The sequence below is a fragment of the Physeter macrocephalus genome, chromosome 16 (genome assembly GCF_002837175.3).
Source record: "Physeter macrocephalus isolate SW-GA chromosome 16, ASM283717v5, whole genome shotgun sequence".
NCBI classification, from domain to species: Eukaryota; Metazoa; Chordata; class Mammalia; order Artiodactyla; family Physeteridae; genus Physeter; species Physeter macrocephalus.
In genome coordinates, this window is record NC_041229.1 from 58,883,825 (window position 1) to 58,911,227 (window position 27,403).

General features: G+C 41.2%; 1 protein-coding gene across 1 annotated transcript in view; it reads right to left on the reverse strand.

Moving 5' to 3' along the window:
- MRPL48 (mitochondrial ribosomal protein L48) overlaps window positions 1-27,403 on the reverse strand; it is a 51,926-nt gene continuing 24,523 nt past the window's right edge. Inside the window, exons 4-8 of the mRNA XM_007113288.3 lie at window positions 25,335-25,423; window positions 11,697-11,866; window positions 2,436-2,538; window positions 855-944; window positions 1-306 (exon numbers count right to left, since the gene is read on the reverse strand). Of these exons, the coding sequence (XP_007113350.1) occupies window positions 232-306; window positions 855-944; window positions 2,436-2,538; window positions 11,697-11,866; window positions 25,335-25,423 (527 nt within the window). The 3' untranslated portion in view covers window positions 1-231. The remainder of the gene's footprint in view (window positions 307-854; window positions 945-2,435; window positions 2,539-11,696; window positions 11,867-25,334; window positions 25,424-27,403) is intronic.

Below are 27,403 nucleotides of genomic sequence, written 5' to 3' on the forward strand. Positions count from 1 at the left end.
TCCATCATCAGCAGATTTTTATTAGATGGAAGATACCTAGGGTTGGCTCCAAGGAAAGTGGTGACAATCGGCAAGCACTGCTCCACAGAAGAGAGGAGGCACTCCTGGCTGTGGAGATGGGCACTTATGATATTGAGGGTCAGGGTCTCCTGCTTAACTTTGGCCACCCAGGAAGCTCTTCCCGTTGCCACTCAGTATCACCAGTGCTGGCATGAAAGGGTCTGCAGTGAGCTAGTTTAACTTGGCTAGCAGTTCTTCCAGTTCTGGCCGAGCTTTGAACCTTCCTTTGAAGTCTTCTTCAGTGTGCTGAGGAGAAGAAAAAGAAGATAAGAGGGAATTACTACAGAGTTACTCAAATATGCCCAGCATCAGAAAAGGATCCATCAGCCAGCTCTGTAGAAAATGATTTAGATTCAACTAACTTTTACTGAGTAGCTACTATGTACCAGACTTATATTAGGTATCAAGGATTCAAAGTTGAATTGGACTTTCTCCCTGCCTTAAGTACATTTCCCTATTTGTGTTCTGTTTAATTACACTGTATGTGATCGTAAATCATGTTCTTTCTGCTATACAACTGCCTCAAGGGAGGGAATTTGTGGGTGTAATGGGCTCACGCCTAACATCAGGATGCTGTGATGGAGTTCAACTTCCATGGTCTATAAAGCATCATCCCTGATGCACTGGAAAAGCCAGAATAATGATCACGGTAAAGCAGCCTGCACACCTTTCCTGATTATTATTATCTGGGCTAAATTATTCACATGTCTTTCTGTTTCTAAAGCCAGCCAGTCCAGATTTTCTATTCCATATTTTGAGCCCACCAGCAGGCCTCTTCTCAAATTAGCACCTACCTCCCTCACTGACAGTTTGACTCCTTCAGGAAGATTGCTTTGGATTATTTCCAAGAAAATCTCTGCAAATGTAGCACTCAAACCGCTGATCTGCAAAAGGAAAGAAGATGCTCTAAGAGAGGCACTGAAACCTAGGTGATTGGGCAGACACGGCAAGGGCTCAAATGTCAGCTCCAGCAGAGCTAGAGGGCCTTTGCCTGAAGGATTAACACTCAGAGCTGGTTCTGGAGCCCAGACTTTCCAGGATTTCTCTTGCTGATCTGCCAAGTTGTCTGGTTACTAAGATGGTCATGGCCAATATCTGCTCCTGTAGGCAATGAATGTCATAACTGGATCAAGAGGTCAAGTCCAGGATGACTTTCTGAATCAACTCAGGTTTACCCACATAGACCAGGACCTGTTGTTGTCAGACCCTGTGCTGAGAATCCAGAGTTAAATCAGGTGTGTGGTAGAAGGGCATGCAGGGGGCTGTGGGAACCCACAAGAGAAACACCTACCTAACAATCAGGAAGGTCAGAAAAAGCTTCCAAAAGAGGTAACATCTGGTTAGAGTCTTGAAATACAGGAGTAAATCGGGAGAATTCAACAGTAGTGTGGAGTTTTTTTTAAGGCAGAGGAAGCAATATTCAGTGAAATGTGGAGGAATAGCACAGTACTAGGGAATTGAAACTAGTGCCATGTGTGGCCGGAATGAAAGGGGGTGTGAAGAAGAAAAGCAGGAGGAGTAATATGAAGGCACTTAGGTGCTAATCAAAAGCGTTCAAACTTTATCCTGTGAGCCTCAGTGGCAAGTTAGAGCTGTCATAAAACGTAGCTCAAATAATTTATTCCTGATAATATTTAAAGAACCAAGATTGTAAGTACTTTAATTATTTAAAAAATTTAACATAGATTTAGGGTGTTACTACCTTAACATCCCTCTGGTTACCTTCCTGATATGTTTCTTGAGAGGATCAAAAAGGGGTGATGTCCATACATTGGAATATTACTTGGCAGTAAAAAGGAATGAAATACTGATACATGCTACAACATGGATGAACCTTGAAAACATTATGCTAAGTGAAAGAAGCTAGATATAAAAGGCCATATTTTATATAATTCCATTTGAAGAAATGCCTAGAAGAGATAAAACCATAGAAGTGGAAAGCAGATTAGTGGTTGCCAGGACCTGGGGGTATGGGGAAAGAGGAGTGACTGCTAATGCGTAGAGAGAGAGAAAGGGAAGCCACTGGGGTTCTAGGCAGGACAATGACACGATCACATTGATATAAGCGTAAAGCAAAGTGGATGGATCTGAAAGATTTTTAGGGGTAGAAGCCACTGAATTTGGAGAATGAATGGATACGCAAGGGCAAAGAAGGGTCAAGCATTAAGCTCAAAGGTGAGGAGGATTACAGGAAAAAAACATCAGTCCCTCTACAATTAGTTTTGTATACACTGAATGAGGGCACCTGTGGAACATCTTAGTGGAGAAACCCAGTAGACAACTGGATAGCAGGTTTGAAGCTCAACCAAGAGATCAGGATAGAGAAAAGAACCAAGAGAGGCAAATACATTTCAAATTTCTCCCAGAGTACCTACCTGAACCACTCGCTCATGGGTGGTAAGAACTGAGTCCAGGAGCATTTTTCTGCCTTGGTCCTGCAACTGCAACACCTCCACGGTTTTGGTGGGCATCGCATAACTGTGGGAAGGAAGAGTCAGCTATTGGGAGGGTTCCCTTAAGCCAGCAGCACCACTTCAGTCAGGGTAGTCCCTGAGTACAGCCACTACTGCATGCAGTAGCTCCTGCAATCTAGGGCTGTTTATCTTCAGCCAGGGGCAAAGTAACCAGATCCTCTTATGCCTCCTCCAGAAATCTCTAAACTCTGTGAGGGGACAGACCATGTCTAATACTTTTCTGTATCCCCAGTCATGCCTAATATAACACTCTGAATAAAACCTGGTGATTACTAAGTATTTACTGCTACTAAAGAATAGCCAGTTCTAAAAGAATCAAGCTCATCACTAGGTACACTTTGGAGGCTAACCTTGGGTATTTCACCTCTTCTGAAGAAATGAGGCACGAAACCCAATCCTGCTCCAGTTCTATTTTTATTTTATTTTATTTTATTTTTTAATTTTTTGGCCATGTCGTGCGGCATGTGGGATCTTAGTTCCCAACCAGAGATCGAACCCGTGCCCACTGCGATGGAAGCGCGGAGTCTTAACCACTGGACCGCCAGGGAAGTCCCCTGCTCCAGTTCTAGAGCAGGATTTCTCAACATCAGCACTACTAACCCTTTAGAACAGATAATTCTTGTTGTGGGGGCTGGAGTATGCATCCCTAACCTCTACACCCAGAAAGTGCCAGTAGTACCCCCAAGTGATAACAATCAAAATTATCACCAGACATTGTTAAACGTCTCCAGGTTGAGAACCACTGTTGTAGAGTCTCTGCTCACTACAATCGGCTTCAGCAGATCTACATGCCACAGTAAAGAGTGCTGGACTTGGGGTCAAGTCTTGGCCCTGTCACTTATTAGCAATATTTACTTAGGCAAGTCCCTTCCCACTCTGGGCCTCAGTTTCTCCATGTATAAAGGGGATTACAATCTAGGCTTATATCAATAGACTATTGTGAGAATCAGATATGGTGATGAGATAGGACTGATGGCTACACAGAAATATGGTATTAGTGTTGTGTTCATCTTATCAAAAATTCCTCAAACTGAAGATAAATGGAATAATAATAACAACAGTAGGATTGCTGAATTTTCATGCCACACAAAGCTTCAGCAATTAAGAGTAAGGAGTATGGCCCTCTACAGATGGACTGCTACGAAAAGAAGTTTGGTGTAACAGAAAATGGATTAGAAACATGAGAGTCAATACTGGATTTAAATGTTGGCTTTGCCACTTACTACCTATTTGACCTTGGACAAACTAATTCTGCTCTCTGAGTCTTAGTTTCTTCAGCTATTAAATGAAGATAATAATACCTAGTTCATAGGATTGTAGCAATAATTAAATAAGATTACATAAGTAATTTGCCAGGTATACTGTGCCTACAAATGCCAATTCCCTTGCCCTTATAAACAGTGAGTAAATGCTAGGTATTGCAAATTTCCAGATAGCCTCCCCAAATAACATCCCCTTCCATTTTATAGCACAATCTCTGATCTCTTCAAATTTACCTTTGGTAATAACTTCCTTATTTAAAAAAATTGGGGACCTCCCTGACGGTCTGGTGGTTAAAACTCCATGCTTCCACTGCAGGGAGCATGGGTTCAATCCCTGGTTGGGGAACTAAGATCCCGAATGCTACGTGTGCAGCCAAAAAAAAAAAATTGGGATGCATTCATAGACTAGTTATGGAAAATCAAATAAAGTAATTATGTAAAAGCTTTCAGAAAAGTAAACAGCACTCTAAAATGCTCTTTTTCCTTTTTGACATTCCAGATAAGACTGAATAAAATGAGAATTGTTCATTCTTGCCACTAAACATGCATTTTATTCCTCAACACTTACAAGATTCCATTGATTTGTTTATTCAATCATTCACTCTTTCAACAAACATTTACTGAGATCCTGTCTGTCCTAGGCAGTCTGGTGGGCACTATGCAGTTTATGCTTTCAAGGAGCTTGCTAAGAGTGTTTGGAGAGACAGGTATGTACACAAACATCCACACTACAGGAAGACAAAGGCAATATAGGTATGTACCAAACGTTACAGGGACAAGAGGGAGAGAAGGGGGAGAGCTTGGGGAAGGCTTTGTAGGTGAGGCAGGGCTTTATCAAGATGTAAAGAATGAACATAGATGTTTGCCATTCCAAAAAACAGCATTCTACAAAAGTAAGGAGGCATGAGGCCCTAGAAGAGAACCAACAGAAAAACCAGACATAGTTCGATAAAAAAAAATACTGAGAACTCTAGTCATTTCAAAGTATAATAGGCCTTTAAGTAGTAAGAGTATAGGTATCTTTTTCTTCAGTATCTACTCTTTTATGTACTTCCCAAATTTTCTGCAATAAACATTACATGGATGATCAGATAGTAAAAACAGAAGGGAAGGGACTTCCCTGGTGGTCCAGTGGGTAAGACTCCACGCTCCCAATGCAGGGGGCCCGGGTTTGATCCCTGGTCAGGGAACTAGATCCCGCATGTGTGCTGCAACTAAGAGTTCGCATGCCGCAACTAAGAAGTCCGCATGCTGCAACTAAAAAAAGATCCCACACGCCGCAATGAAGATCCCTCATGCCGCAACTAAAACCCAGCACAGCCAAAATAAATAAATAAATAAATAAATATTTAAAAAAAAAAAAAACAGAAGGGAAGAAATGAAGTAGTTGAATTTCAAAAGTCAACCTAACATGACAAAATAGTGCTAGCTTTTAAGAGTACTGCTGGGATAGGACCCAAGGGACCCTGCTGGGATACTAGGGAACTTAGAATCTGTGACTCTACTATATATAAGTTATATATTAAAAAAAAAAAAAAAAAAAAAGGAAAGAGCAGCCTTACAGAGAATGATGATGAATGATGCTCTTACTCTCCACAGAGAACAGGAGCGGGGTCAGCTTCAGGCTTGGAAACTGCTCCCAGATGAGTAAGATTTCCATCTCTCCAGACATCTGCTCAGCAAGGGATGCAGGCAAATTAAAGGACCCACAGGAGAGGCCCCTTCCTCTCATCTTCTGGGTGAGCTGCAGCTGCAGCAAGGCAGACCATTTATAGAACAAAAGCTAGCACACAGCTCCCCTGCTCAATTCCATCTCAAGGTCAGAGCCCTACCCCCAACTACTAAAGGAAAAATGGATCAAGATAAAATGAAAATCAGAAGAAAAGAACATCATTTTATCTCTGAAAAGCTGGGCAGTAAGAATGCCTGATATGATGGTCTGAAAACCTCAATCAGTGCAGAGAAGTGAATTGCTAAAAATGAACATCTCATTATGCTCTGCTATTTGGAGCAAAGAACCAGGAAAGAGGCAAAAAGCAGCATGTCATTCATTCTGTTATCCTAGAATTCATGTTCATGCCTACTGGAACTCAATCCAAGTCAACAAATATTCATTCAGTGCCTACTATGTGTCAGGTACTGGGCAAGGTCTCAGTGTGACTGCTGATGAAGACAGAAACAATCCCTGCCTTACATATCTTAGAGTCTAATAATAGTCAAGTAATTATGAGGGTAAGGAATGAGCATTTTGAAAGGGATGTTATATACCCTTTTTGTAAAAAAAATTAATTTACTTTACTTATTTATTTTTGGCTGTGTTGGGTCTTCATTGCTGCGCGCAGGCTTTCTCTAGTTGCAGCGAGTGGGGGCTACTCTTCGTTGTGGTGCGCGGGCTTCTCATTGCGGTGGCTTCTCTTGTTGCAGATCACAGGCTCTAGGTGCACAGGCTTCAGTAGCTGTGGCACACAGGCTAAGTAGTTGCGGCTCACGGGCTCTAGAGCGCAGGCTCAGTAATTGTGGCGCATGGGCTCAGTTGCTCTGCAGCATGTGGGATCCTCCTGGACCAGGGCTTGAACCCGTGTCGCCTGCATTGGCAGGCGAATTCTTAACCACTGCGCCACCAGGGAAGAAGATACCCTTTACTTCTCCTAAATATATAACATACAGACCTAACTTAATGAGGTTCTCTGAAGAAGTGACATTTAAAATAAAGCCTAAGAAAAAAATAGGGGTTGATTAGCTGAAGGGGAAAGAGTATTCTAGGCTTTAGAGAGCATGTGCAAAGGTCCTGAGGTGGGAAAGGACAAAAAATAAAGTCAGTGTAACTGGAGATAGAAGGATAGGGAGAGAGAAGTGTGAGTAAAGGTGAGAGAGGCAAGCCCAGGCCATGGAGCACCTAGCAAGGTATGTGAGAAACTTTTATTTTGATCCTAAAGGAATGGGAGGCCATGGAAGGAATTTAAGCATGAGAGTGACATGATCATATTTCCATTCTAGAAAGATTACACTACAAGCAGTGTGGAGAACCAGTGAGAGGGAATTACAAATTTGGAGGAAAAGAAGTGGGTTCAAATCCAGACCTTGCCACTTATGACTACAGGCAAGCTTTTATTATATTAATAATAATAATAACAACAATAATAATAGCAGCCAACAGTTTCTGGACTTAGTTGTAAGCATGTTAAATATATTAACTCCCTTAATTTTCACAATAGCTTTATTAGATAGGTACTTTTACTAACCTCATTTTACAAATGAGGAAACCAAGACACAAAGAGGTTAAGGAAACTGCCCAATGTCACACAGTAAGAATGTAGCAGAACAAGAGCAAAACCTAAGCAGTCTGGCTCCAGAATCAATGCTTTGATCCACTATGGCAAGGTGCTTGTATGAATTAAGTAAAATAATATACAAAAAAAGTATTTAGCAGAGTGGCTGGCTGTTATGATAGTAGGTGCTCAACAAATGTTACTGCCTGCCTGCCTTTACTCAAATGCAGCCAGAGCTTTTCACAGTAGGGTATTAAAAACAAAATATTTTAAAAAGTCCTTCTGAAAATTTAAAACACTATTCCAAGGAGCTGATCCACTGTAGGTATGATAACATTCTATAAATGGCACTTAATGCCTCTTTGCCACCACCACATCTGAGATGCTACCCCTAATCCCTGCCAGCTGAAAAAATCTCATTAATTACTAATAACAATAATATTATTTACGGAGTATTTACAACGTTCTGTTAAGTGCTATTATATATTTTCTTATTTAATTTTCAGAACTCAAAGAAATAGGAAAATTATCATCCCCATTATGAAGACAAAGAGACTGAGGTTCAGAATTTCTCAAGGTCATATTGCTAATAACTGGTAGAACTAGGATTTAAATGCAGACAGTTTGATTCCAGAGCTTTTACTCTTAACCACTTGTTACTCAAAGTGTGATCCAAAGACAAGCTGCTGGTAAGCAAACTGCTTGTTATCAGTTCAAGACAAGATAAGAAGCATGAAACAGTCAGTAAACACACTTTAATTCAATCAACATTTTGTTTTCAATAGCAAGTTTCTTGATGAGGGAAGCAAAGCGTTAATGTACATTTTGGCATAAGCTCCTAATATCTTCACAGAGTGTACTTTGAGAAGTATTGCTCTAAATTATTATGCTACTCTGCCTCCTTGAACTGATATTAAACTTTATCTTTCACTTATCACTTCCACATTATGTTATAATTTTTTTTTGGTGTGTGTATGTGTACACACACACATACACACACATTCTCCTTGAAGTCGGGCATTTACCTTTGTATCCTCCAGTCAGAATGTCTAGTCCAATGCCTACCACAGAGCAAGAAGAGGCTCAACCAGCAGTTCTTTAATTAAATACTTAAAAGCACTTTCATTAAACTTTAGGAAATGTATACTACACAACTGGATTGTGTAGTCATATTCAAGAACCTGTCAATCTTTCAAGAATGGCTTAATGTTCCCCATGTGGCAGGCTTTATGCTAGGTACTGAAGAAATGAAGAAGAACACAAGTCCCCATGTAGTCAGGGGGGAAGGGAGCTGGCAAATGAACAGATCATTACAGCCCAGAGCACTAAGTGACATGACAGAGGTACATGTCAAGTGCTGAAAGAGCAACCAACTCTCTGGGGCATCAGAAAAAGATAAAGCACATCTTTAGGCCTAAAACAATTGAAGTACTATCAGCTGTGAAACCTAAAGTCACAGCTGATTATCCAATCTTCTAAGGAGCACATTTAGCACAGTTATACTCTAAGTAATAAAGGTTTAAAAGTTCAAATTTGGCTTAAGGACTCAAAATAAAATACTATATAATTAAAATTCTGGAGTCAGGGAGAACTGGGTTAAATCCAGGCAACTTACTGGTTCTGTGAATTTTGGCCTTTCAGAGCCTTGGTTTACTCATCTATAAAATGGGAATATACTAATATCTAGTGAGTAAGAAAGTATAATTTTTGCCATATCCACATATGATGCCACGTATTACCTTGCTACAATGGCAAACCAACCACTCAAACTATTATTTATTAAATATTTTTCTTTAAATCAACTCACTTAAAAATTAATTTTAAAAAGAAACTTGAGATGTGAACAACTGGAACTCATGTTGCTGGTTAGAGTGAAAAGTGGTATGGCCACTGTGGAAAGCAGCTTGGCAGTTTCTTACAAATTTAAAAGTACAGGACTTCCCTGGTGGCGCAGTGGTTAAGAATCTGACTGTCAATGCAGGGGACACGGGTTCGAGCCCTGGTCCAGGAAGATCCAACATGCTGCAGAGCAACTAAGCCCGTGAGCCACAACTACTGAGCCTGCGCACCACAACTACTGAAGCCCGCACACCTACAGCCCATGCTCCACAGCAAGAGAAGCCACCACAAGGAGAAGCCCACTCACCACAACGAAGAGTAGTCCCCGCTCGCCGCAACTAGAGAAAGCCCGCGTGCAGCGACGAAGACCCAACGTGGCCAATAAATAAATAAATAAATTTTAAAACTAAATAAAAATACACCACTCTTACCATTTGACCCAGCAATCACACTCCTAGAGAAATGAAAAGTTCTGTTCTCACAAACACCTGTACATGTTTATAGTAGCTCTATTTGTAACTGCCCGAAACTGGAAACAACACAAATGTCCTTCAAATGAATAAACAAACTGTGGTACATCCATTCAATGAAATGCTACTCAGCAACAAAAAGGAACAAACTACTTGACACAGGCAACAACATGGATGAATCTCAAATACATTATCCTAAGTGAAAGAAGCCAGACTCAAACAGAAAAATACTGTATGATTCCATTTATATGACATTTTGGAAAAGGCAAAATTACAAGGACATAAAATAAATCAATAGTTGCAGGGACTGGGGGTGGGACAAGGGATTGACTACAAAGGGAGGAGGGGACTTCTTGGGATGATGAAAATGTTCTATATCCTGATTATGATGGTATTTATTCTACTGCATGCATTTGTCAAAACTCACAGAAAATGTTCACTAAAAGGGTGAATTTTACTAACGTAAATTATACCTCAATAAGCCTGACTCTATATCACTACGGTAAATAGAAAAATGAGTATCAGTTGACATAAATAGAAGGTAAGCTAAAAATAAATACAGTGAAAACAAAACAATGTTATAAAATTCTAGCTAGATGGTGGTGCTTGCCAAAGACTCTGAGCCTGAGGTCCCCTCTTTCTTATAAAGATTAGGAAGTACTTCAGCGGTGTTAAGCACATACCAGCACAACACTAAGAATTTCTCCTTGATATAATTATGTTTAAAAAGAATTAAAAAGGGAAGAAATTTCTCACCATGTGATTTAATGTTATTTAAGGCAAACCACAGGGCATCCCACACTTTCTCAAACATTGAGATAAGATATGTAAAGTGCCTGGCCTGGCATAGATAGTCAGTAAATGTTAGTTCTCCTCCCCTACAGTTTTCCAGCAAACCCAAAGAGTATGTAAAAAGCAGAGGAGGCGAAGAATATCTATATAAATGGGGAGATATACCATGTTAATGGATCAGAGGACTCAAAATAGATGTCAATTCTCCTCAAATTGATCCTCAGATTCAACACACCCCGCCAAAATTCCATCAGGCTCTTTTCTGTACAAATCAACAAGCTAATTCTAAAATTTTAGTGAAAAACCCAGGGACCTAAAATAGCCAAAATAATTTTGAATAAAGAATAAAGTTGCGGGCTTCCCTGGTGGCGCAGCGGTTGCGCGTCCGCCTGCCGATGTAGGGGAACCGGGTTCGCGCCCCGGTCTGGGAGGATCCCACATGCCGCGGAGCAGCTGGGCCCGTGAGCCATGGCCGCTGAGCCTGCGCGTCCGGAGCCCGTCCTCCACAACGGGAGAGGCCACAGCAGAGGGAGGCCCTCATACCACAAAAAAAAAAAAAAAAAAAAAAAAAAAAAGAATAAAGTTGCTTTTCAGTAATCAAGCTACTGTAATCAAGATAGTGTGGTATGGGGAATTCCCTGGCGGTCCAGTGGTTAGGACTCGGCGCTTTCACTGCTGTGGCAGTGGTTCGATCCCTGGTCAGGTAACTAAGATCCCACAATCCACGCAGTGCAGCCAAAAAAAAAAAAAAAGAAGAAGAAGAAGAAAATAAAGCCACTATGAAATACCACCATATATCTCCTAGAATAACTTTTAAAAAATGTGACAAACCAAGTGCTGACCAGAGTAAGGAGTTATTGAAACTCTCATATACTGATGGTGGGAATACAAAATAGGACAGCCACTCTGGAAAAAGTTTGGCAGTTTCTTATAAAGTTAAACATACATTCACCATACAACCCAACAATCCCAGGCTTAGGTAGTTATTGAAGAGGAAGGAAGACACATGCCCCTACAAAACTGGTATGAGAAAGTTTATGGCAGCTTTATTCATAATTACCAATAAACTAGAAACAATCCAAATGTATATCAACTGGTGAATGCATAAACCAATTAAGGTTCACCATTTAATGCAATACTATTCAGCAACAGAATACTTGCAAAACCCCAGATGAATCTTAAACCCATTATGCTAAGTGAAAGAGGGCAGAAACAAATAGCTACATACTGTATGATTCCATTTATATGATATTCTGGAGAACTTAAAACAATAGGGACAGAAAATCAATCAGTGGTTGCCAGGGACTTGAGAGGAAAGAGAGAGGAAATTGACTACACCTTGGGCACCCAGGAACTTTTTGTTTTAAGAACTTAATGGACTTGTTCTATATTTTGATTGTGGCAAACTATATACCTAAAAAGAGTGAATTTTTCTACATGTAAATTATATCTCAAAACTTCATTTAACAATAACAAAGCAGAGCATACTACCCACACCAAGAACATCCCATGCAAAGGCATCTTTCATACCTTTCCTCGACTTTAATGGAGAGATGGTTGCAGAGGTTGTGAACATACTGGGCATAACTCTCTGCCAGGGCCATATCATATGCAGTCAGGTGAATGTTTAAAACCCCATATTCATAATCTGTCCCCAAATTAATGGGTCTCACTTCCACTTTTCCCCTCTTCTTCCTGGGCTAAACAGGAAACAAAAGAGAAAGAAACTAAATCAAAATATTGTACAAGAAATTCTAACCATACCCTCTTGATATATATATACATTAAAAAAATCAACCTTTCAGTTAAATTTGTTTACCATTTTTCTCTCAGATTACCCTACCTATAAATTGAACTTTTCCTGGGAAGGAATGGGCAGCCTCCCTTGACACTCTGGGCTGTAGCATCAGTCAATGAAAGGAGAGGGAATATTGCTGGCATTATTTAACATAAATACATGTGACTGTGTTCTGCCATTTACTAGTTTTGAGACTCATCTTCCAAATCTGGCCCTCAGGTTCCCAATTTTTATATTAATGGGGTTATGCTAGATAACAGATTCTTGAGGATTTTTTAAATTTTTTTGGCCATGCCGTGCAGCTTGTGGGATCTTAGTTCCCTGACCAGGGATTGAACCTGGGCCCTTGGCAGTGAGAGCACGCAGTCCTAACCACTGGACCAGCAGGGAATTCCCAACAGATTCTTTTTTTTTTTTTTAAATAAATTTATTTATTTGTTCATTTATTTTTGGCTGCGTTAGGTCTTCGTTGCTGCGCACGGGCTTTCTCTAGTTCCGGCGAGCGGGGGCTACTCGTCATTGCGGTGCCCGGGCTCCTTCTCATTGCGGTGGCTTCTCATGTTGCCGAGCACCGGCTCTATGCGCGCAGGCGGGTTCAGTAGTTGCCACTCATGCGCTCTAGAGTGCAGGCTCAGTAGTTGTGGCGCTTGGGCTTAGTTGCTCCGTGGTATGTGGGATCTTCCCGGACCAGGGCTTGAACCCATGTCCCCTGCATTGGCAGGAGGATTCTTAACCTCTGTGCCACTAGGGAAGCCCTCCCAACAGATTCTTAATCTAGAATCCATAAAGGAATTTCAAGGGGTGTGTCAACCCCAAAACTTATATGCAAAATTTTACATGTGTGCACATTTTTTCTAAGGAGAGAATCGTAACTTTCATTGGAATCTTAAAGAAATCAATCACAAGAAAGTGCAGAATTACTTCTCTTCCAGCCCTCCTAGCTTTGAAATTCTGCAGTCCAATTATTTAGACAGCCTTCCTTTTAAATACGTAGAGGCAGACAAATTATTTTATTTCTACCCTTCTCTTTCATATAAAGTATTGCTTCACTACATATCAACCTGTGCAAACTGCAGTAAAAAGTATGAGCCCTGGGAAAACAGATATGTAACACGACATAGATCAGGATCAAGAAAGTTTCTCAACCAGAAATAATTTAACCTAAATGCCCATCAGGAGGGGAACTTGTTAAATAAAACATGGCACATCCATTCAATAGTACATTATGCAGCTGTAAGAAGACATAAGGAACTTCCTTATGTACTGATACAGAAAGGTTTTTAAGATAAATTAAATGATAAAAGCAGACTGTAGAATAATGTTTTCAGAATATTGCCATACATATACAAAGGGTGGGTGGGGGAGAATAGATGTGTGTGTTTAATTACTTACATATTTATTTGTTTGCATATCAAAAAAATAACTCTGGAAGGATACACAAAAATACTAATACCATTGGCTGCCTATGAGGGACGGAACTGTATGGCTGGGGCACAGGGATGGGAAGGAGACTTTTTAACTATTTCCCTTCTATATTTCTTGAATTTTTAATAATATGAATCTTTTATCAATTCAAAGTTAGAATCTTAAAATCTACCTTGCTTTTTAAAATTTTTTAGTAAAAATGTTTTTACAATATTCATACTAAAAATGCATAAAAAAGTACACAGCTCAATGAATTTTCAAAGTGAAAATACCTGTATAAACAGTATCTTGAACAAGAAACAGACCACTACCAGCACCCCCAAAAGTCTCCTGCCCCCCAAATTGGTGACCACTATTCTAACTTCTAAAACCATATGCTTATTTTGCCTTTTTTCTAAATTCGTGAAAATGGAATAATATAGTATGTTCTCTTTTGTGTCCAGTTTCTTTAACTCATTATGTTTGTAAGATTCATCATGTTTTATGTGAAACAGGAATTCTTTCCTTCTCATTGCCCTAGTAAGCCTATTATATGAATATGTTATAGTTTATTTATCCTTTTTACTGTAGGTGGAAATTACAGTTGTTTCCAGTGTGGAGCCATTATGAACAGTATTGCTACCAATGTTTTTGCATGTATATTTCAGTGAACATATGTATGTATTTCTGTTGGGGATATACCCAGAACTTGAACTACTGAGTTACAGACAATGTAGAGGTTCAACTTTAATAAGTTCTCTGTTTTTTAAAGTGGTTTCCAATTTAGACTCCCACCAGCAGTACACGAACGTTCTAGTTGCTCTACATTCTTGCCAATACTTACAAAACTTAGTATAGTCAGGTTTTCTGGTCGGTTTCTTTTAGCCATTCTGGTTGGTATGAAGTGGTAATGCATTGAGACTTTAACTTGCATTTCCTTTAAGTCTACTGAACCTGAGCATGTTCCCATATATCCACTGGCCATTTGGATATTCTCTTTTATAACCTGCCTATTCAAGTATTTTGCCCATTTTTTAGATTGGGTTGACTTCCTTTCTCTTACTGATTTGCAGAGGTTCCTTCTATATTCTAGACATGATCCTTTGTTAAACGTACATGTTGCAAATATCTTCTTCCTCCCTGTGTCTTCCTTTTTCACTTTTTAATGGTGCATTTTGATGAGCAAAAATTCTTATTTTTAATGTAGTCCAATTTACTCATTTTTTCGTTTATATTTATAGTGACTTTTGTGTCCTGTTTAAGAAATCTTTGCTTACCTTAAGATCATGAGGATATTCTTGTATGTTATCTTCTAAGGTTTGATTATTTTAATATTTACATTTAGATCTACAATCATTTTAAGTGCTTTTTGTGTACAGTGTGAAATAGGAGTCAAGTCAGTTTTTTTCACATGACTATTCAATCCAATTAACTCAAGTACCCCAGCACCATTGCAGTGTCACTTATGTCATATAATACATGTTCAGAGATACTTGGATCTGTTTCTATATTCTTTATCCTGCTCCATTGGGCTATTTGTCTATTCTTTTTTTTTTTTTTTTTTTCGGTACGCGGGCCTCTCACTGTTGTGGCCTCTCCTGTTGCGGAGCACAGACTCCGTATGCACAGGCTCAGCGGCCATGGCTCACGGGCCTAGCCGCTCCGCGGCACGTGGGATCTTCCCGGACCGGGGCACAAACCCGTGTCCCCTGCATCGGCAGGCGGACTCTCAACCACTGCACCACCAGGGAAGCCCTATTTGTCTATTCTTGAGCTAATACCACACTGTCCTAATTATTGGAGATTTAGAATAAATCTTGCTATCTGGTAGAAATTTTTTTTTAAGAAAAATATGGGGTGGGGATCTATTTACATGTCTTAAGTCACCCCTATCTAACAGCCAACAGCCTAGTTACTGCCATAGCAGAGATGTTTCTGGCAGAGCACCTAGAGTGGTTCTCTCACATCAATGCTCTCCAGGTCAGTCTAAGAGAGCAGGGGCCCAATCTGGGGAAACAGCGGGAGGACCAAGTAATGGTCCTTTCACAAGGCCGGTAAAACTGATGACAAACCTGATCTCACAGGGATATTCTGAGAACTGAACAAAACACTGTATATAGTTAATTCAATCTGTGGCACATATTTAAACACTCAATAAACATTAACTTTTATTATTATTTTTTCATTTTCATATTCCTCACATCTGGCACAGGGCCCAGCAGAGAGACAACATGCAATGAATCACTATTTTAGAATTTTAGAATAGGATGGCATTTAGAGATAACTTTTTCCCAGTTCTTCATCCTTGCAGGGGAAGAATATGAAGCCCAGAGAGATTAAATATGTCCCCCAGAGTCACACAGCCACACCGGACAGATCCTAGGAACTAACCCAGACCTCCTGACTCCCAATGCAGAAATTTTTCCATTCAAGCCTCTGCATTATTAAAGTTCCTAACAGTGGTAGTCACCCCAGGGTCCTAGACTTTGCTATGAGTGAGAAGCCAACTTCTATAACCAACCATCAAGGTGCAGGGGTTTGGCTCTCCTGCAGAGCCCACCATACCCAAGGCCAAATGCAGCGATCCAGACTTCTCATCATGACAGCACTGCAGTCAGAACTGTGAAGAATGCTAAAGTCAGAATGCAAAGGGGAGTGGCTGAAATTTTCCAGCAGGGAAGGGAGGAGCTTCTTTGAAGCCTGCAGGAGGCTTTTCTTAACCAGGGAAAATGCCAGGGCTCTTCAAAGGTGTCGCTTTAGGAGAACAAAAAGAAGAAAGCTGATTCTAGTATCCCTCTTGGCATCTCACTTGCTTTTCCATGTTGGCCTAGATCTGTTTGGACCAATCCACACCATCAGGAGTCCACTGTGATATTATATTTCAGTTCTGAGCCAGGGCACAGCATAGCTAGCAAGAGCTTGAGTGCATGAGATTTCAGACACCAGTTCCTATAATTTTACCTGCTCAATCTTTCTCATCCCCTCCTTTTTATTCCTACTGCCTGAGTTCAGACCTTCATGACTGCCATGGGGAGCTATTAAAGCTATCTGTGCAAGAGATGTACATGACTAGGGCTGTGTTTTGGGAAGGCCACCCTGACTGCCCATGAAGGAGAGCTAGGCAGGAAAGGAATGGAGGCTACGAGAAAGATGGCAGGGAAGATGGACTACTGTCCACTATCAAACTTTGGTACTCCTGTGACTGACCTGGATTCACCGTGAGTTGGCCCAGGGCGGCCATCCTTGGATCCCTGTAGAAGTACAATATGATGCCCAAAATGGGCCATGGGATAAATCACTAAACCATTTTTGTACAGAAATATCCATATTACTCCTATTTTACAGACAGAAAACTGAGGTCCTCTGAAGGATGTTATTTGGCCAAGGCTACTGGGAAACTTTGCTGGCAAAGAACAGATAAAGGACTCAGATTAGAATCACAGACTGTTATAGCTGGAAGGTAACTTAGAGATAACTTAGTTTCTCATTCCTTCCTCCGCTAATTTTATATAAGGGGGAAGTCGAGGTCCAGAAAGGGGAAATGACTTGTTTAAAGGTTACAATAGTAAGGAAATGGAAAAGGCAACCAATTTGGGTCTAGCCATGGCTAGAAGCTGAGTCTGCGGCCCCAAACCCAGGCTCTCTCCTCTAAATTCTGCAAAAGTAATGATAGTAGCTGCCTATCACTATAGGTGGCATTCTCTAGGGTGGGAAAGTTGGGAAGAAATTGTATCATCTAAATCCTCAAATGAAAATCTGACAGGCCTGCAGCATATACAGCTTCCAGAAATTCTGCTGATGGAAATTTTAAAAGCTACACCTGGGGACTTAAATGATTTAGTGATGGTACTCTGAACAGTCCATAATGAGCTGTAGGGTGCACAGAAATCAAGTGATTATGTTTATAACTCAGTGTAGCACACTCAAGAAATGTACACCAGACAGAAGGCCTGATCCTGACTGGGATGGCAGAGAGGCTCAGCCTGGTGCTGTATAAAGATCCCTAGACTAAGATGGAAGCCAAAGAAAATCTGGGGGACTTCCCTGGCAGTTCAGTGGTAAAGACCCCGCGGTTCCACTGCAGGGAGCACGGGTTTGATCCCTGGTTGGGGAACTAAGATCCTGCATGCTGCACAGCATGGCCAGAAAAAAAAAAAAAAAGAAAATCTGGGCTCAAGTACTGTCTTAGTCACCACATGACATTGAGTGACCTCTCTAGATGTCAGTGTCTTCATCCGTAACACCTAAGGTTCTTGCGAAGCTCAAAATAGTGAATTTATGTGAAATGGGAATAGCATGGACATTAGATGGATTGTGACCACTGTCAGTTCAAATAATGGCTCTGGAAATTACTAGCCACTTGGGCAAGTCATTTAATGAGTCTTAGATTCCTTAAACAGGGTCCTTAATAACCACAGCATATCTGAGGATTAAATAAAATATACCATTTGTAATATTGTAAAATGAAATAATGCTTTTAAAGCCTGGCACACAGTGGTTACACGTCTGGTATATACTAGTTGCTCAATAAGTGGTATCTTTTTTTTTTTTTTTTTTTTTGCGGTACGCGTTTCTCACTGTTGTGGCCTTTCCCGTTGCGGAGCACAGGCTCCGGACACGCAGGCTCAGCGGCCATGGCTCACGGGCCCAGCCGCTTTGCGGCATGTGGGATCTTCCCGGACCGGGGCACGAACCCACGTCCCCTGCATCGGCAGGCGGACTCTCAACCACTGCGCCACCAGGGAAGCCCTAAGTGTTATCTTTAAAGAAAGACTGAGTAATGTACACAGATAGGACATTATTTTTACTACAAACTGGAGGTAAGCATGCTCCTAGTATCCTATTGGTATGTTTTACAGAATGAGATATTTATTAAGCACCTGCTGTGTGCAAAGTGCTGATTCAACCACTCTAAGGAAAGAGACCAAAGAAAGAGAAAACACAGTCCCAGCTCTAAAGAGGCTTACAGTTCAGAGAAAGAGAGAGAGAGAAGACACACATAAAAGAACCAGTCCTCTCAGGACTTCCCTGTTGGCACAGTGGTGAAGAATCCACCTGCCCATGCCGGGGACACGGGTTTGAGCCCTGGTCCGGGAAGATCCCACATACCGCGGAACAACTAAGCCTGTGAGCCACAACTACTGAGCCCACGCGCCGCAACTACTGAAGACCCCCCGCCTAGAGCCTGTGCTCCGCAACAAGAGAAGCCACTGCAATGGGAAGCCCATGCACCACAACGAAGAGTATCCCCCGCTCGCCACAACCAGAGAAAGCCCGTGCACAGCAATGAAGACCCAATGCAGCCAAAAATAAATTAATTAATTAATTTTTTTAAAAAAAGAAGAAGAAAAAGAACCAATCCTCTCAATTTAATCATAACAAGCAGCCCACCTCCCATGGCAAATTCAACACAAGCTACCTTGCTGCACCATGTCAATTAAAACCCAAGAGCAATGACCTCAGGTGGCCGCAGCTGAAAATGCAATGAGCAGGTCAGTACTCCTAGGTTTTTTGCATGACATATAAGGGTATATAGTAGTTCCTCAATAAATGGCAACTTTAAAAAACGTTGATCTAGACCTGTCTACTTCTCAAGTCTCATGTCCCATCATCCTCTAGTGCCCACTTGAGATTCCAGGATTAACAAACTGCTAAAAGTTTCCCAACTGCATCTCCAGGATCAATGACTTTCCACCTTTGCCCAGAATGTTTCCCCTCCCTGCAGAGTCTGACTCTTCACCCAACATCCTCAATGTGAGTAACTCCTAGTAATTTTTTGTTGCTGTTGTTGTTGCTTTTTGTGGCACCCACGCGGCATGCAGGATCTTAGTTCCCTGATCAGGGATGGAACCCGTGCCCCCTGCAGTGAAAGCGTGGCATCTTAACCACTGGACCGCAAGGGAAGTCCCTCTTAGTCATTTTTTAAGACTGTTCATGCTCTTCCAGGAAGCCTTCCCTCATTCCTCATGCTGAGTTAGGTACTACTACTCCTATGTGTTCACATAGCAATCCCCTCCCCATTATACACCACTATCACTTATCACATGTATCCATTTATTCAACAAATATTTTCTGACCCATAGTGATAACCCAGACCAGGGTTAGCAATGGGGATATGATAGTAAACACGACAGCCATAGTCTCTGCTTGCTGAAACTTGCAATCTATTGGGAAAGGCATACATAGAACAATTATAAGAAGATGTATGTTTTAAGGGAGGAAAATAGAGTGCTATGGGATTGGAAAAAGAGGGACTAATGCCATCATCAGCATCATCATTATCACCACCAGTAACTACTTATGGCCTCCATGTTTCAGACACTATGCTAAGTACTTAAAACTTTCTTTTTTAACTTACTTCTCACAAAGCATTTAAATAACATGGTTATTTAAAGGCAAGAAAATTGTGACTTGTAAAAGTTAAGTAACTTACCCAAGGACATACACTAGTAAGCATAAGAACTGAATCTTTAACTTGGGTCTGCCTAATTCTAAAACATTTCTCTTAATCTCCGTCTTTCTCTTTAAGGAAGGTATGCAGAGCCTGCCAGTTTCCTCAATATCTATTCTCTCTTTTCTCTTTAATCACGGACCTGCTGAATTTTACCTGGGCACATGACCATTTATAATAAAAATTACATTTCCCAACCAATCTTGCAGCTGGGTATGGTTATGTGAACAAGTTCTGGCCAGTGGGATACAAGCTCACGCATACTGCTTTCCCTTTCCCCTTCCTGCTGGTTGGAATGTGGACATGAAGGCTTAAGTGGAGGCAGCCATCTCAGACTATGAGATAGAAGCAGTATAAGTGTTGCAAAACAAAAGGCGGGAATATCTACCTATACTTTATATGACAGAAAAATAAACTCTATCTTGTTTAAGCCCCTTGACTGAGGGGATCTCCCTCTTATGGCAGCCAAACCACTACCTCAATAAGAAAGTATTATGTCTCATTCATTTCTCTATTCCTACAGTCCAGAAATATTAAATGTTGAGTTGAGCTGAATTAAATTCTGGTTCTAATTCTGTTATTTACTAGCCATATGGTCATAGAGAAATCACTTATGCTCCTCAGTTTCCTTTTCTGCCCAGTCTACCTCACAGGATAGTTGGTGAAGCAAAAAGCATGGCTGTCAAATCTGTTGGTTACAAAGGGCCTAAGAAAAAATCACGTTTCCCTTTGTGAAGCACATGAAATACTCATCAGTGTGCTTTCATTGTATAAAACAAGAATGACTTAACTAGCAGAACATATGGTTAGATTATATAAATGGAGTTCTCTGCATTTCAAAAAATATGAAAACATATGAGTTTCTATGTTATCATTTATTTCCATCAAGTAAAACTGATGGGAGAAAAACTTGTAATTTAGAAAATTCTATCCATTAACTTAATTGTCTTTCTAAAATGTGGAAGATTGCCATTATTAAACCTGAGGAGAGGTTCCATTCTAGGATCACCAGTGTTCCAAGGGCCTATGGTTTGAGAGGCACTGAGATAATGGATGTGAAAGCACTTTGAAAATGGAAAGAGATCATTACTTTTACTCATATCAAAAATGAATCTCTCTAAAACTCTGACACTGTTGTAATTTAGCAGAAGAGGCAAGGCAGGATGAGAGCCCAGTGGGCTGGAGACCAGGGTGCTGTAGTGGCACAGGCTAAAAGTCAGGTCTTCACAGGAATCGCTCTGTGCCTGGAAAAGCTCTGGGAAACTCTTTTATAGTTTTTACAGCCCCAGTGTTTCCAGCTACCCTAAGCAACTGCATACTCCTAGATGAGTGTCAGTTTGCTTTACATATTCAGTGCAAGAATACAGGTAGTATTTAATAAATGTTTGTTGAGCTGAACTCTATAACACCTCCACTGACCCCTTCAGGGAGAACTGCATCTTCAACTTTGCTCTCTTGATATTTAGTTCATTTCCCAAGCAAAGCACTTCCCACATGTATTTTAGCTACATTTTTGAGCACTATCCTTCCCAGGCCACTTCATACTTTTTGTAATAAGAGACTGTGTCCCACTCACCACAGCATCATCTGTGCAAAGCACAGTGCCTGGCACATAGCAGACACTCAATAACGGTTGTTCTTTTCAATGAGTTACAAGAGGCAGACTTGAGGGAAAACATGGATGCTAGTTTAAAACAACTCTCTGTAAGCCAGTCCTATAATCCATGTCTAGCCCTACAGTCACCAGGCCAGCAAAACCAATCTTTCTGTTTCCAGGAAGCTAGGACTATCACCACAAAGTGATTCTGATCTGCTGATTTTTCTGGGAATGATGTCACAGTCTCCTCACAGACTTGTGGCTGTTAGAGCTGATCAATCTATGAGTGCTACAACAAAATAAGCAGGTGTCAGAAATGACAAACACCTCCTCTATGTCAACAGTCAGAACAGCATGAAGTTTCCAAGAGAAAAGGTATCTTGATTCCTAGTGGCTGTTCTACAAAGAGGAAATAAATTGTCTGAGTTCAAAAACCTTACTCTCTTGCCCCAGAGCCTGAAAAACAGAACATATAACAGCTAAAACTGACAGCAATTTATGTTGTCTCCATTTTATCCTCCCACATCTTCCTCTTGGCAATGCTTTTATTCTTGGGCTGCTATTACCCTAAAATTGGAGGCTGAACAACAGCTGAGGGCAAGTAAGTAAGTGGTTTTGGGAGATATGACCTAGCACTATACAAATGTGAAGGACTATATTCTTTTTATTTTTATCAAATAAAAATCACTCCAAACAATCTGAAGCCTTTTAAATTTAACAGAATGATGCAGGGCGCTTGAAGGAATAATGAGATTACACACTGAGACACAGTGCTATGGCTGCAGATATGCTCTGAAGTGTGATCCCTCACTGCCATGAGTCAAGGTGGGCCTTACATGATGAGAGAAGAAAAAGGAAGATATCATGTCTTAAAGAAGAAAGAGCATGTACAAAGACACAGAAGCATGAGACAGAATGGGTGTATGAGAAAATGAGCCTGAAGTATAGGGTGCAAAATGGGAAATCACTAAGAAGGAGATTGGGTCTGTGCTGAGAGACCCGGAATCCCACTGAGCATACAGAAAAAATGGTTTGCTATCATCCCCCATGCTGCCACCCAAGAGGAAGCTTCGTTTTCATCTCTCTTCTCATTAACTCCTCAGAGAAGCATCAAGGACAAGGGCACAGGATGGAGGGATGGGAACCAACCTAGAGTTATAAACCAGGCCATGCAAGATAGAGATAAAACCAGTATTGACAAGGAAAGCTGAGGTGAGGTAGATGTGCCTTTTCCTTCCCAAGGTTCAGGAGTCATAAGGCTGAGTGTGGGACCTTTGGAAGGAGGAGTGAAGAGATTATACCAGCAAAAAAGGGACAAGGGTTGGCCACTTTGTGCATGAGAATTAACTCTTGTCTCAGGGATGTAAGGCTCAAGAGAGTAGAGGAGCCAGCCTGAGAGTCAGAGAAGAAAAAATGGGAATATGGCTGTTTATTGTTTTTTCTAGGTTCTAAGTTCAGGGAAGAAAGGAAGCCAAAAGATGACTTCTACCTTTTCCAGTCCAGTTCCCCAGGGGTACAAAGAGACAGGGACTTGGGACAGAGCCTCTGTAAGCTGGCAGATGAAAGTTTTCATTGTGCTGTTCCGTGTGGGAAGTGAGGAGCCTCTAGCAGCTTCCACCACTATCCAGCCCTATTGTGCTAGCCACCCTGGAACAATGAATGCCATCAGAGAAAAGCCTACAGCCCTAACAAAAGGGAGCATCACTCCCTTCAAGCAACAAAGGTCATCTGGAGGCAGCTGTTTGCAGAGAATGGGGTGTTTGCCAGCTCTGATTTACAAAACCTCAGGGCAGCTCCAATAACCACATTTAGGTTCAGCTCAGTCAATATTTATTGTCCTCTACTTGATGCCAGGCTTTGTGCTGGACACTGAGGATACAGAAAAAATATGAGACATGGCCTCTACCCTGAGGATGCTCATCATCTAGGAGGAGAAACAGTCATCAAAACAGGTGGTTAACACAAAGCAGCAAGTCCTAGGATAGAGGAAGCACAAGGAACTCCAGCAGCTCATGGTAGGACATGTAACCCAGTGCAGGGAATCAGTGGTTTCTCAGAAGGGGAGATTTGTTCTTCCCCTCCTCATCCTGCTTCCTCAATCGGATTTAGATGTTCAGAATGTATTAGCCAAGTGAAGAAGGAGAGAAGGTCTTCCAAGTAGAGAGAAGAGCATGTGAGAGGTCTCAAAACAGTATGATGATTTGAGTATGGTATCCATGAGATGGGAGAGGAGGCTGGAGAGAAAGATGGGACAGATGGCATTAGACATGCCATTAAGCTTCCTTTTATAACAAGCCAAGGAGTGGGCCAGAGCATGGTATATACAGAAAATTATCCATTAGGGAGGATCCCAAGAAATTAAAAAAAACAAAAAACTCACACCCAAACAAAACTAATTTTATTTTCTGCTAATTTAGGTGAGACTTTTAGAAGGGGGATATCCCAAAATAAAACAACTCCAAGAACTTACTCTGGGGTGTCACAACTCAGAAAGGGTGTAAATCACTCCTTCTTCTGAATTTTAAATAGCACTTTGTATCTTCCTTTTAGCACTTGTCACTTTCTGCTTGGGAGCATAATTATTTGTGTCTTATCTCTAGTGGTTTATCAGCTCCCTGTGAGCATGAACAAGGTCTTGTTCATTCATACTATAAAATTTTACTGCAACTCAGTCTGAATAGGCAAGGCACCCCCAACAGTACCTAGCACATAATAGATGTTTGAAAAATGTATCATAGCATAATGGAGTTACATAATATCAGAGCTGAAAGACTCTTGAAGATATTCTAATCCAGAGTTTCTCAAACTTTGTGAAGAGTCTGACAAAACTATGGACTCTCTTTCCAGAAAAAGTCACACATAGAAAACATTTTACATATAATTTCAGGGCCTGCCATGCCCAAAGAGGTTAGGTTAACTTACCCCAAACCACGAAGCTAATAACTGGCAGAACCAAGCCTAGAACACAAGTTTCCTGGTTCCCAATTCAGTACTCTTCTCATCACAAAGGAACAATTTTAGTAGGGCTGTTTCCTGCTGGGAAGGTGCCTGATACAAGCCTCAGGTGTGGCAACATTCCTGTCATGAAATTCCTTGATATAAGGATGTTGCTCAGAAGAACGTGGCAAGTTTAGTGGCTTCTGAGGCCCAAATGCAGTGGTACTGGACCTCTGCCAAGGTGAGAGAGACAATGGGAGATGTGCGGGGTTGCATGGGAGCATCGAACTAAGCCAAAGAACCAAAAGGGATGTTGAAATCTCCCCAAGTAGAACAGCGAAATCTTCCTAACTATACTGTTTACAGGAAGTGATAGAATCGTGACTCAAAGCTAGACTGTCTGACTTTCAAGCCAGTTTTGTGTCCATCCCCCTACAAAATCCTCTGCAAATGCACAAAAAATCTAACCCCCACAGAAGCAATCCTTCAGCTGGAGCCAAAGAAATAGGCTAAATAATCTTACAATGCTTAGAAATAACTCCCAGTTATCTGTGATAATGGATTCAAGAAACACATACATATTTTAAATCTGTAAATACTCTAAAAATCAGCTATTTGGCTGAAAATGTGAATCCACCTCTATGTGCCACAAACCATTCATTCAACTGAACTGAACATATCATTTCCATTGTGAGGTCCATATTGAACTAAGTACTAAGAAGATATTTTCTTTAAGTGTCACAAATAATAAAACCAAATCATTTGCTTTTCACTGTGATAACCTGGCCTAGGGACAAGACTAGGAACTGGCAAAAACATCTCCACTCTGGATCATATCCAAACTAATTAACTGGAGAGGACTGAGGGACAACCCTCTATCCTTTCTAGCTCCAGTATAATCCAACCTATGCACATCTGATCTTCGGGGTCTTTGTAAAAGCTGCACACTATCCTTTTCTAAAGGACCCCTGCCCCTTTTACCTCTTGTGCTTTAACTAGGTGCTTGTATCTTCCAATGCCATGCGTGGGCTGTGACCTGTAGTGCCGACTGACGCTCAGCAGAATGCCACCTAAAAGAGAGAAAATAAGACAAACCTGTTTCAAAGCTCCTCCAGGGACAGATAGATCATACATGAGGAGACAAATTCTCCATTGTGAACTGGAATATTTGGGGATAGTGAGCCTCTTGCTGGTTTAAAGAACAGAGCTATTTCTTGATCCTGAGCTGACACTCGGTTTACCCCGTTTTTCTCTGCGTTTGGCCCCTGGACTATATCTAATCCCCACCACCCATCTTTCTGTGAGAAATTCTCTCCTGCTAGAGCCACTGGTGGTAGGGGGACAAATACATTTTCACAGGGCTCTCATTTTCTCTGTTCCTCAACAGGCGATAATCCTTTTGAAGTTTTCCAATGAAGATTGTTCAGAGAAAGAGACAGGTGGCAAATACAACCAGGAAAAAGGACAATCACAGATTTCCACAAAGTTTTTTAAACTATCTAATTTGCTTTATTTGTGTTGATATGTAATAATCTCCAACATAGGGCTTCCCTGGTGGCGCAGTGGTTGGGAGCCCGCCTGCCAATGCGGGGGACGCGGGTTCGTGCCCCGGTCCGGGAGGATCTCACGTGCCGCGGAGCGGCTGGGCCCGTGGGCCGTGGCCGCTGGGCCTGCGCGTCCGGAGCCTGTGCTCCGCAACGGGGGGGGGGCCGCGACGGTGAGAGGCCCGCGTACCGAAAAAAAAAAACAAAAAAAAATCTCCAACATACTTTGTTAAGTGAATAACAATAAAAACTAAAAACCTAAGGTACAGAACAGTGTGTATGTAAAAAATAGGATCTCTATACACATATTCACTGTGGTAGACCCAGAGATATGCCACCCAGATTCCCTTCAAAGAAGGACTTGCTGATATATACATATTCTCCTTTAATCCTCATTATTTTTATCTTCATTTACAAATAAAGAAACTGCAGCTCAAAAAAATAGGAATTGGCCAAGGTCAACCAGCAAGTAAAAGGCAGAACTGCAATTTAAACCCAGGTCTATGTGACTGAACAGGCTGTTCTCAGATATGTTATAACATCTGAATTTCTGGAATACAAAATATAGCTAGGGACTTCCCTGGTGGTCCAGTGGTTAAGAAACCACCTTCCAATGCAGGGGATGTGGGTTTGATCCCTGGTTGGGGAACTAAGATCCCACATGCCGTGGGGCAACTAAGCCCGCGTGCCACAACTACTGAGCCCGCGCACTCTGAAGCCCACAAGCCACAACTAGGGAGCCTGCGTGCCGCAACTAGAGAGCCCACACACCACAACTAGAGAGAAGCTCACACACCACAACGAAAGATCCCGCATGCCACAGCGAAGATCCCACGTGCCGCAACTAAGACCTGATGCAGCCAAATTCTTATACACTAATGATGAAAAATCTGAGAGTGAAATTAAGAAAACACTCCCATTTACCATTGCAACAAAAAGAATAAAATATCTAGGAATAAACCTACCTAAGGAGACAAAAGACTTGTATGCAGAAAACTATAAGACACTGATGAAAGAAATTAAAGATGATACAAATAGGTGGAGAAATATACCATGTTCTTGGACTGGAAGAATCAACATTGTGAAAATGACTCTACTACCCAAAGCAATCTACAGATTCAATGCAATCCTTATCAAATTACCAATAGCATTTTTTACAGAACTAGAACAAAAAATTTCACAATTTGTATGGAAACACAAAAGACCCCGAATAGCCAAAGCAATCTTGAGAAAGATAAATGGAGCTGGAGGAATCAGGCTCCCTGACTTCAGACTATACTACAAGGCTACAGTAATCAAGACAGTATGGTACTGGCACAAAAACAGAAATATAGATCAATGAAACAGGATAGAAAGCCCAGAGATAAACCCACACACATATGGTCACCTTATCTTTGATAAAGGAGGGAAGGATATACAGTGGAGAAAAGACAGCCTCTTCAATAAGTGGTGCTGGGAAAACTGGACAGCTACATGTAAAAGTATGAAATTAGAACAATCCCTAAC